The 12,068-nt window shown below is 47.8% G+C and overlaps 1 protein-coding gene across 3 annotated transcripts in view; it reads right to left on the reverse strand.

Moving 5' to 3' along the window:
• Nucleotides 1-12,068, reverse strand: part of LARP1 (La ribonucleoprotein 1, translational regulator) — a 57,168-nt gene that overhangs the window by 16,692 nt on the left and 28,408 nt on the right. Inside the window, exons 2-8 of one of the 3 annotated variants that reach the window (XM_045436430.1) lie at nt 7,001-7,062; nt 6,685-6,750; nt 5,556-5,730; nt 4,502-4,630; nt 4,318-4,425; nt 3,957-4,119; nt 2,915-3,059 (exon numbers count right to left, since the gene is read on the reverse strand). In XM_045436430.1, coding sequence (XP_045292386.1) covers nt 2,915-3,059; nt 3,957-4,119; nt 4,318-4,425; nt 4,502-4,630; nt 5,556-5,730; nt 6,685-6,750; nt 7,001-7,062 — 848 coding nt within the window. Of the gene's footprint in view, nt 1-2,914; nt 3,060-3,956; nt 4,120-4,218; nt 4,426-4,501; nt 4,631-5,555; nt 5,731-6,684; nt 6,751-7,000; nt 7,063-12,068 lie in introns of all 3 variants that reach the window. The other 2 variants (XM_045436425.1, XM_045436438.1) reach the window with 2 other exon arrangements.

Genomic DNA, 12,068 nt, shown 5'->3' on the forward strand with positions numbered 1-12,068 from the left:
CAATGCAGAGAAAAGACTTGGACAGAATGAGATTTTTGGAAGCTGGCAGACGAAGGACTGGGCCCCACGAGCTCAGGCAGGAGTCTGGTGCTGGCAGGGGTATAAGAAAACTGGCACCATCTTCCACAGCTGGTGGGCAAAGGAGCTGTGCAAACTTGTAGGAGGGTACCAACATGAAAAACCCACCTGCCCCTTGACCTTGCCATTCTGCATCCAGGAATCTGCCCCCAGAGAAATACTGGCATAGACAGTTTGGGGAAAGAGGCACTCTCCTATTCTGCTGGTGAGAATGCAAAGGCCAACCTCTGGAGAAAAGGAATCCGGCAATTTGCCCTTTAGTGCAGGCTTCTCACTTCTAGAAATCTATACCAAAGATACGCTGGCAAATATACGAAAAGATATATATGCAACTGTAAATAGGAATGAAGAGCATCTTCCTATTATGTACTACTATGCGGTCAGCTCCCAGAGTTAGTAAGTGAAAACAAAAAACAGGTGAAGAAATACAGGCACCATATGCTGTCATTTAACTAAGAAAGGGGTAGGATATAAATGCACAGAGAGACTTTTACTTAGGTTTTTTTTTTTAATGGAAGGATTCAAAACAAGTTGCCTACAGGAAAATAAAGGGAAAAAAGTAGAAGTGAGAGAATTTTAAATTGGACTTCTAGGAATATACCATGTTGACTTTGAACCATGTAAATGTTTTACCTAAATGTAAACCAAATTAGAAATTAGAGGGGAGGGGCGCCTGGGTGGCTCGGTCGGTTAAGCGTCCACTTCGGCTCAGGTCATGATCTCACGGTGAGTTCGAGCCCCGCGTCGGGCTCTGTGCTGACAGCTCAGAGCCTGGAGCCCATTTCAGATTCTGTGTCTCCCTCTCTCTCTGCCCCTCCCCTGTTCATGCTCTGTCTCTCTCTGTCTCAAAAATAAATAAACATTAAAAAAAAAAATTAAAAAAAAAAAAAAAAGAAATTAGAGGGGAAAAAAGCAATCCCTAAAACTCGAGAGCAAAATGAAACTAACAAAACTAATACACATCAAGTTAGAGACATGACCACACAGAGATTATTTCAAGTAATAACTTGAAAATACAGTCATTTGAGTGTAGAAGAAAAAAACCCTGTTTTTAATAGTAGAGGTTATTATTACAAGAATAGGTTATATAAATTGTTGAATAAAACAAATGAATAATTATGTTGATGTCATCAGCAATTAGAATTTGGGGCACAGGATAAAGGAGTATTACAAATAGAAGATAGTTGGGGTTGAATAAAGATCCTGTAGTCCTGAACTATAATGGAAAATATCAGTAGAGGGGTGCCTGGGTAGCTCAGTCAGTCGAGTGTCCAACTCTTGATTTCAGCTCAGGTCATGATCTCACGGTTGGAAGGTCAAGCCCCCTATCAGGCTCTGTGCTGGGTGTGCAGAGCCTGCTTGGGATTCTGTCTGCCTCTCTCTCTGCCCCTCCCTGGCTCACTCTCTCTCAAAATAAATAAAAAACAAACTTAAAAAAAAAAAAAAAGAAAATTTATCTCATGATGCATAAAAACAAAAACAAAAAACTCCAGAAACAATGACCAATCAAAACAGCAACAATCAACTCAGACTGTAGTATATAAATACCATTTCCCCAGAAGTGAGGACCCAGAATTTCTTGAAAATATAGCCAATCCCCTAACTGAGGCAGGAAACGCACAAGATGAACCAAGGCTCCACTAGCCAAAGATGGGACAATTTGATTCAGCATATGAACTGCAATGGGTTGAAAAAACTGCAGTATGTTTGAAATCACAGGTTGTAACACTGTAATGGTACTAAAAGATACTAAAGGAAAAAAAGAAAAAGAAAAAAACAAACAAAACAAAACAAAACAAAACAATCCCAAGCGCCAAACCTTTAAAGCTATTAGGGATCAACTCATAATTCTGAAAACTGGTTAACAAAGGAAAGTTCAAGCATTTATCCGCCCTTTCTGTACAAACCATACCTCTTGGTAACTGAATAGCTGATGAGGCAAAGTTTCTCCTTAAAGAGGTATTCCAGGTAACAAATGAAGACAGATTGACAGAATTAGAATCTTACCATTTTACAATCCCTAATGAAATACCAGACAGTCATCAATAGCAGCTTCTAGCACAAGAGAACAAATGAAACGCTATGTGCCACCTGAGAGAATCTATCATGATCTTTACTCTCGACAAAGACGGGAGGAAAACCCCCCAAACCTGAATCTTGAATCTGATCAGGCTTCTGGACCACCAATTTACAAAAAATTTGGAATATACAAGAATATGCTAAATGACACCACTGTGTCCCATGAGAAATTTGACAAAATACACAACCCGGTTTATTGAAATAATAAACTGCAAGGAAAAAGAGAAGGGAAGGGGAGACTTAAGACAACATATGGGTCTTGTCTGGATCCTGAGTCTCAGTTTTGACGAGTGGGGTGAATTTGCAACTGGCTGGGTATCTGGACATATGAAGGAATTAATACTTGTACATGTGATAACGACATGGTGACTAGGTTTTTAGCAGGTATTTATCTTTTTGAGATAAGTACTGAAACGTGGATGAAATGTCAGGTTACCTGACATTTTCTGCGAAGTAATTTGAAAGAGGAAACACAGATGGGGGATAGATGGAGTAAGATGGGCCATGAGGTGGTAATTGCTGAGGCTGGGTTCATCATACCATGCTGTCTACTTCTGAAATATCTGCAATTTTCCATAATAAGAGAGAGAGAGAGAGGGGCAAGAAGGGAGGCAGAGAGGCTGGCGAAGCCCTGTGACTTTAGCAGAATTCATCAGATGGGGACTCCTCCAGGGTTTTTTGCCGTGGCCCAACCTCTAGCTCCTTAAGTAAGGACCTTTCCTTCCCCTGCACCCCAGCCCCAGGAAGGGAGACTTACCGCAAAGATGAGTGAAATGTCAGTGGTAAGAGCCTGCACTCGGTGGAAGGAAGCAATAAGGGTGATGGGAAGGAAACCGTCAGCATCCATTTTCCGTCGCAGGAAGAAGTCTCGCTCTAAATTGTCCACGCTGAAGTAGTATTCACTAGGTGGAAGGGAGAAGACAGATGATTGCTGCAGCATCATTTAGGAGTCTGCTTTTCTTGTTCGGAACACCCCGGCCACCGCACATAGCCTCTGACCGACCCTGACCCAACTGAACGTACAATTTTGCAGGCTGAAAAGAGATGCTATCTTTTTATGGCTCCCTAACCATTCCTCCTGCCCTTCGGCTTCTTCGTATGCCTGGCCAACCCCTCATCTTCCTTTAAAACCCAGTTCCAATGTTATTGGCCACTTTCTCCTCTGCTCCTAAAATACTAGTGCACTTTACTGAAATGATCCACCTCCTTGTATGGCTCCCCCGACTGAGGGACCATCAGAGTGGTTCAGAGCTAGGGTTTTGCCATCAGACAGAAATGGATTCAAATCTGTGCCTTGAAATACTAGCCATGAAACTCTGGGCAACACTCTGGGTCTGTTTGTTCACCTACGAACTGGAGAGAAGACCCAGCTCGTAGGAACAAGATAGCCGCAGGACTAAGAGGATGCCTAGAAAGCATTTAATAGCAAGCCTTGCTAACTGTGTGGACTCCTTAGGTGTTTGCTAGCGTTCTGACCGTGCTGCCATTATAAACAGAAGTGCACAAAGGGCTGGACTCTGGACACTGCCTCTCCTTTTTGTTGTGATAATTTTAAATTTTCTTTAGGCGAATATGGTATTACTTTTGCAATAGATATTACCTTTATGAAAAATTAGCTTTTATTATGAAAACTTAACTTTTAAAGGATGAGCAGCAGTTAACTTTTTCAGCTCCAGCCAGGGGCAGGCACTGTCCCTAGCACCAGAAGGACCTGCCCATCCCTACTCTGCCAGCAGCCACCTCTGACGGTTCCCGGGCCCCTACGCATCCCTCCAGGAAGAAGGCTCCTGTCCACTCACATCTGGCGCTTGATGTAGTCTTTGAGCAGTTCCTGGTCCACGCTGTAAAGCTCAGTGCTGCTGACATTGTCAAAGTAGTAGGTGATGTTGTTCATGTACTTGGGGGTGCGAGGCCCCTCTGCACCATCAAACTTTCGGTAGCCAAACTGGTAGTCAAAATGGGCTATGGGGGAAATGGGCGCCATAAGGGAGAGGAGAGCCCTGCCCGCCGCCCCCGCCACGCTCCCTAGGACATCCCGGAGCCCAAAGGGGCCTCACGTACTTCGAGTGCCACCCCGGCCGCGTCCCCGGCCGCGACCACGCCCCCGTCCACGGCCACGGAAGGAAGCCCGCGCCCCACCAGCCCCATCACTCTTCACACTCGATGTCTCATCCTGGTCGTGCCAGGCAGGCTCCGGTTTGGTCTCTGGTTGCCAGGCTGGGGTGGGGGGGGCCATGGGCACGGGCACGTAGGTGGCAGGCTCAGACCCTATGGGGAGAGGGGCGCTGGGTCAGGCTTGAGGATGACCCCCATGCCCAGGCCCTCCACAGTGGGCGGCGCATACCTTTGATCTCCCCGCGGTTGGCAGGCGTGTGCCGTGGCTCTGGCGGGCGAGCAGGGCGCGAGACCAGTTTCTCTCTGGGCACTTCAGGCTTCATGTCTATTTGCAATGGAACCCACTTGTGTTTGTTCCCTGGAGGACAGCATGGGCACATGAGGAAGGCTTGAAGGAGAGGTCTCTCCTAGCCATCCCTACCCCCAACTGTTCTTTGCTGTCTCGAGCAACAGACCTGATTCACAATTTGATGACCCACACTAGACCTCATTTTCATCTCTAAAATAAGGAAGCCATGGACCTCAGTGCGACAGACACTCACAGCTGACTCCTAATATCAATTTCTCCATGGTCAGAGAACCCCTTTCCGGAGGCAGACGCATGGCTTCCCAGAATCAAGACTGCACTTCCAGGCTCCCTGTAGACATTGTCAAAATTCTGTCTATGGAGAGCTCTGTGAAAGTAGTCAATTCCAGGCCGAGTCCCTAAAAGGGAACTGCTCTCCCCTTTCCCGTTCCTGCTAAGTGGAATGAAGAGGGAAAGAGTGAGCCATCTTGGATGAAAAGAGCCAAGACACCACAGCAAGATGAAAGGAAAGGAATAGTTGCCATTCTAGGCCTGGCCTACTTACACTCAGCTGTCAGATGAGAGAAATGAACTTCTATCTTGTTTAAACTACTGTTACTTTGAATCTCTGTCAAAGCAGCCAAACTTGTACCCTAAACATCTTAGCGAGGGCAATGGAAACTCTTGTTTTAAATGAAATCTTACATGGGACAGCAATACAACAAGATACATTAAGATTCCTCTGAGGCGGGGACCTCATCTGTCTTGTGCACTGCTGGAGCCCAACTGCCGAGAACAGGGCTTACCGGATGCTTGTTAAGTAAGAGAAGGAACTGATGGACAGCAGGCGGAAGTGAAGATTGCTGGCCCGGTGGCCTACACCACTCAGCCTCCCAAGGACTTCTCGGGGCTCCTGAAACTCATCCAGCAGCCCCGAGTTCTGATACTTCACAGTTCTGCCTGCACACTTCTCCCAAGCCTGTTCCAAGCCACTCACCTTTCTTTTTCTGGCCCCCTCGCTGGCAGTCCTCGTCCCCATTCTTCTCTTCCCCAGATTCATCCGATTTGGTTTTCGGGCTCTCTTTACTATCACTCCCCTCTCCTTTCTCCTGTTCCTTCATGTCCTTTCTGGGGGGCAGCTTCCGGGCAGGCTGGGACTTGTGGGGCTGTGGCTGCAGTAGGAAGCAGAGTAACAGGGGGTGAGGTGAATCAGAGAGCCTCCTAGGATGGGGCAGAAGGACCCCTGCCACTAGAAAGGTGGGGCAGGGAAGACGCAGCATGCAACGGCAGGTTGGACTACATATATTCTTAGGTCTTGTTTTTATGCCTGAGATGCCTCCACTGGGAAGTGTGCTCAAACAGGCAGGAAGTAGGAAACAACCTGTTTCTTCATCTTCCTTGAGTCTCAGTAACTGAGACAACCCACCAGGATACAGGGGCCATACGTTTACTCCCTATAGGACCAGACCGTCCAGGTAGTCTGTGGGACGAAAGAGATGCTAGCCCTTGGCTTGTCCACAGCAACCCTGTGTGTGAACTGAAGGCCAATGGCCACAGCCAGTGAGTGATCTAGGCCATCAGTCCAGAACAAAAGCACTGGAAGGGGGGCACTGATCAGGAGTTCCTCTGCTGGGACTAAAGAGTGCTACATAAGCTTCCCCAAGACATACAGTCTGGAGGTGGGTACCTGGCCTAATGACCACTCTCCTGCTTCACTCACTGGCAACCCAAGTATAGCTGATGGAGAACACAGGCTCTGGAATAATAATACAACAGACTTGACTTCCAAGGCCCACCTGACCATCAAGGGCTCGTTATTAGCCTCTCCCAACGGCTGGTTATTAGCTTCAGTGGTCTCATCTGTAAAACGGGAATTACTAAAGGACCTATCTTTAAGTCACTGTGAGGATTCGATGAAATGGTAAGCAGCACTTGGCAGTCCCTGACATACAGCAAGGGCTCAAATGATGATGATCCTTAGCTATTTCAGAGTTGCCCATGCTGTACCAACCACTCCTCTCAAAAGAAAAAACCGAGAAAGTTAAGACCCGAGGCTCTGAGAACTTAGGCCAAATGTGCATTTGTACATAGCATTTAAACCTGCCCACTCTTCCCCAAAGACTCACCTGCACACTCTTGTGGGCTATCTCTCCAGGTGTGGGCCAGTTGATTGCATCTCCAAAGTCACCAACCTGCAAGGCACGTTCTGTGAAGGCCCTGGGGTGGCCATGCCCCAGCCATTCAGCCCCTCACCCAAACAAAATACAGCTCCCCCGAGAGATCAGAACCCACAATAATCTGTCCACTAGGACCATCCACAGTGGAGGCCCAGAGGGGCTCCCCCGCTATTGAGAGGATCCAGAACTACCTCACAGCTCGGAAGAGGCCACCACCTCTTTCTTCAAGGAAGCCCCCTTTAGGCAGCCCACTCCTACTCCTTACCTTGCTGCCTTTGCGCTGTTTAGGAACTGCTGCCCTCACCACCTTAGCTGGAGCAGAATGTTCTGTGGGAACAAGAAGGGAGAGATGGTTATGCACAGCCCAACGGAGGTGGCCACCGCTAGCTCATCCTCATGACCGCCTCTACTCCATCAAGCAACCTGCAGGTTTCCAAAGGAGGAAGACATGGTGAAGAGGGAAAGAGGGAAGGACACGTGCTCAAACACCAGTAACAAGTATACCAGCCTCTCTCTGAAGAAGTCGTGGAAAATGAGACCATGGGAACAACCAATGGACAACACCCCATGAACACCCATGAAGTGAGGCAGGAGGGCCCTCCCAGCTCTGTACTCTCCTATAAAGAGGGCACTGAGGCCTGGAGAGGGTAAGTCTACAACAGACTGGGGCCATGCCAGAGCTGGCTCTGTAATTAAAGGCTCCCTAATCCCAGCAGGTTCCATGAAGGAAGGATCTGAAAGACCTTCTCTGGCTCTAACTAACACTGTGGAAGTCTGTGTGTGAGCAGACCTGGGCTAGTGATCATGGGGAAGGTAAGGGGAGAACCCTGAGCTGGCAGTCAAGAAATCCAGGGCTCTCTCTTCTAAGCATCCCCACCCCCGACCAGGACCAGCTCTGTCCTCAATGACCTGCAGTCAATAGAAAGGTTAGCCACTTAGGAAAGACTCTGCTGCTCTCCAAGTTCCCAAAGAAAACATGAGACCCATTTGACTCAATGTTCCTTTTAGGAATTTATCAGTACAAACTAGACAAGTGTTTAGAGTTATATACAAAGCCGTCCATAACAAAAGTGCTGTTTGTAAGTTCAAAAAATTGAAAACAACCTACATTTCCCACAGTAGAAAACTGGCTACAGAAATTAAAGCTTAACAATTTTTAGAGCAGGGGTGCCTAGGTGGCTCCATCGGTTGAGCGTCTGACTTTGGCTCAGGTCATGATCTCACGGTTTGTGGGTTCAAGCCCCACTTTGGACTCTGTGCTGACAGCTTGGAGCCTGAAGCCTGCTTCAGATTCTGTGTCTCCTTCTCTCTCTCTGCCCCTCCCCTGCTTGCACTCTACTCTGTCTCTCAAAAATAAACACTAAAAAAAAAATTTTAAGCAATTTTTAGAGCAGTCATTAAAAAGATAATGTTCTACTAGAGATAAAAGATGTGAAACACAGTAAGTGAGAAAAGCTGCAATTCTATTTTTGTAAAGCAAAGAAAAAATGTGTATATGCACATATTCACAAGAATTCTGGAAGGCCATATAACTAAGTATTATCAGGAGTAAAGTAGTATGTTAACAGTGATTTAATTCTGTTTGGAATTTTCCAGTCATTTCAATGAGACATGGGCTTTTTAAAAAGAAAACCTTTTGTTTGTTTGTTTAAAGGAAGAACTCTAATAGGTCTGGTCCCTTCTACACCTACACTTACTTTCCCAACACACTTCTGAAGAACAAGGGTTTCTAAACCCTTCCTCCTTCAGAGACCCACGGGAAAGGTACATCCTGGGGCTCTACTCACCCACTTCTCTCCCATCATGTTGCCCCCACAGTCCCTGAACAGAGAAATCTGCCTAGCTGGTCTCAAAAGGAGTTTTCTAGTCCTTGAGCACACCCATGTTCTCTTAATGAGTAGAACGAGTCCCTGCCTGACTCCTAACTATGAGGCCATGGCATCTTTGGCTTCCAACCCTTACCAGAACCACTGCCCCCTCAAGATACCCCTCATGCCTTCTGAGAGCTGAAGCTATGGAACCCAGCCCACAATATCCTCTACACCCAGCACTGGATAGTGGAGACCCAGAAATCTCTCAGTGCCAAGAGGATGGAGCCCATAGATCAGGGAGCTACTATGCACCGACTTTCTTGCTGATCCTCGGTGGCTCTGAGAAGCCTAATACCACCCAGTTCCCAGACTAGGCTGGTGCTTCAAACCAGGACCACGTAGGGGTGCCTGGGTGGCTCAGTTGGTTAAGGGTCCGACTTCAGCTCAGGTCATGATCTTGCAGTCCGTGAGTTCGAGCCCCACATCAGGCTCTGTGCAGACAGCTCAGGGCCTGGAGCCTACTTCGGATTCTGTGTCTCCCTCTCTCTGCCCCTCCCCTCCCCCCCCAAAAAATAAATAAAAACTAAAATATTAAAAAAACAAAAACAAAACCAGGACTGGGTAGAGGGAGCCACCCCAGGATTATCTCCTGTGACTATACCTGAGTTACGGGAGTAATCACTTCTCCAAGGACCCCCCGCTTGCTATCAGGACAAGAGCAGGCCAAAGGACCTGCAACTTCAAGCTCGTTAACAAGACGTGGAAAGGGCGAATCAGGCTCATAGGGCAAGGTGTTCCTGAAGACTTTCCTCGAAAAAGTGAGGCAAAGCTTTTCAGGGCATTGTCTGTTTCTTCTAATAAAAAACAAACCTAAGAAAAACTCTTAAAATTGGAAAGAGTCCTATCCTGCGATCACCCTGCCTGACACTCCCATTTGCCGAGATCACAAAGGGATGTGGTAAAGTACTGAAAGTTCAGTCTCTGATTAATGGGAGAGTCATCCTGTCATCCTGGGAAATGTCCCCATTCTCCCACTAGCCCCAAGATGACTGAGGGAATATGGCTAGTCTGAACATACACAGGAATATTCAAGTAGTCTTGGGTGAAGTTTGCTGAAAAAGGCCCATCCCTAGCTAGTCTCCCTCTGCCCCCGGGACCCACAGTGCCCTGCTCTTGCTCTGCTCACAGCTACATCCTCATGCTGCCCCCGCTCCAAGGAGGAACAAAGTCTCCCAGACAGACAGAAAAGTCCACTAGGGAGAGAGGACTGTTTCTGCCTTTACGTAAAATTCCTAGATCTGTTAAGATCCTGTGGGCTTAAGCAAAGGCAGGAGGGCTCAGTCAGATGCACTGCTCTCAGGCCCTGCGGGAGACAAGAAAAAACACTCGGCTTTTTGACTTCAATTACACATCCCTTTCTGGGTCCCCTTCCAGCCATCCTCCTTCACCAGGTAACCAACCAAGAGTCTCTCTCCGGCTCCCTAACATACAGGGCCTAGCATCTGAAATGGTTCCCAGGGAAAACCAATCCTTTACGCAGGTGCCAGTCCCTAAGTCCAGCATCATCCCAGCCCAAAGAGGGAACAAGCCCCCTCCTCCCACTTCTGCGTTCTCAAACTTGTGCCAGCTGCCAGTGACCAGAGCCCAGCTCAAAAAACACTAAACTCACCACTCTGCATCTGCCCAAGAAAACGACTGTAGAAGGTGAGAAAAAAGGACCCATGGTTCTAATCCCCTCTGTCTGCAGATAGGGAGCAGAGGCCCTCAAGGGGCTTCCCTAGGGAAGAACCAGGATGACAGCCACAGGTCTCCACTCTTTTTGTTTAAGTGCTCCCTCCAGCTTGCCACAAATCCCATGTGGCCACTGGTAGGGTCAAAAGTCCTTCCTGGGGGCGGCTGGGTGGCTCGGTGGCTCGGTCCGTTAAGCATGAGACTCTCGATTTCAACGCAGATCATGATCTCACAGATTTCAACGCAGATCATGATCTCACAGGTTCGTGAGTTTGGGCCCTATGTCGGGCTCTGTGCTGACAGGGCGGAGTCTGCTTGGGATTCTCTCTCCTTCTCTGCCCCTCCCCCACTCGCACTTTGGCTTTCACAAAGAAACAAACAAACGACAACCCACTCCTTCCTGGTGCAATCTTAGGGCGCTTCCCTGGTGTTTCCTGGTAAACAGGGTTACTGAAGACAGGGAAAGGTTCTCATGTACAGAAGGAAGTAGAACTGTGGAGAGATGGACCCTACTTGAGGCCCAGCATTCTAAGGGAGCCAGATGGCAGACAGAGGCCCTAGGAGTACCTTCCTCCTGATTAAAACAAGTCGGGGGCTAACAGGCATCTGGAAAAGGAGAAAAGCTACTTTCTGTCCCATAGGAACATCCTGAGCCAGGAGCCAATACTGAATGACTCTAGATCCAGGGGGTGAAGGGGCTTCCCTAAATACACACATGCATTTGTGTATTAAATGAAGCACACCAGAATCTATGTGTGGTTGTGGAACACCAGAAGACTATGCACCTGTATCTGCATGGCAAACCCACTATTTTTCCTTCAGATTACTGAGAGCGGTGGGGACCAAGGCAGCTAAACCACTATGGCTAATGGAGGATACCGGGAAACAAGGGGGGGCAGAATGTGGGCGTTGAGGGTGAGCAGGGCAGAGAGCGGCTCTCCCTGCAAAGCGGAGAGGCTGACTGCACAACACTGACTATCTAACCCTCTGAGATTCTCTCTTCCTCAACTGTCACCCCTTCATTCAAACACTTGTCTAGGAAAGCAGACAGCCCATCATAAGAACATGGACTTTGTCATCCACTGCACTTGGCTGGAGGCCCTACATACTCTGCCCCTTGACAAGCCCTTTGAGCTTTGTTTTGTTTTTTTTTTGAGAGGGAGAGAGAAGGAGGGAGGGAGGAAGAGCAAGAGAAAGAGAAAAAAAAAAAAAAACACGAGTGGGGGAGGGCCAGAGAGGAAGGGAGAGAGAGAATACCAAGCAAGCTCCGTGCTGTCAGTGCAGAGCCCATTGTGGGGCTCGAACCCATGAACCAGAAGATTCATGACCGAAATCAAGAGTTGATGCTTAACCGACTGAGCCACCCAGGCACCCAGAGAAGCTTTTTGAACTTAAGTTTTCTCATCTGTAAAACTAAAGTCACCATTATCTCATAGGACTGCTGTGACAGTTAAAGGAACAGAGCATAAGAGTGCTCAGCATACGGTAATGCTAAATATTTCAATTCAGATTCACACACCAAGTTTACTATGGCCAAGTAACCCTCATCCTCAGGGTTAAAGAGAAAAAGAGACCATCAAATAATCTCTTAATATGAGAAGAATCAGAGCAACTCCTGGGAATCAAGTGGTTCAATTCACTGATTCAGATTACAAATGCCATCCCCTGTCCAGCTCCAGCCTGGCCCTTCTTCCGGACACCGCCCTCCAGAAGCCGTCCTGGCTCCAGGGCAGGTTTCCCAGGGGAAGAGGAAAGAAAGAGAGAGGATTCACCACAAGTCCTGGGGGGCGG

This window comes from Leopardus geoffroyi, chromosome A1 (genome assembly GCF_018350155.1).
Source record: "Leopardus geoffroyi isolate Oge1 chromosome A1, O.geoffroyi_Oge1_pat1.0, whole genome shotgun sequence".
Taxonomy (NCBI): Eukaryota; Metazoa; Chordata; class Mammalia; order Carnivora; family Felidae; genus Leopardus; species Leopardus geoffroyi.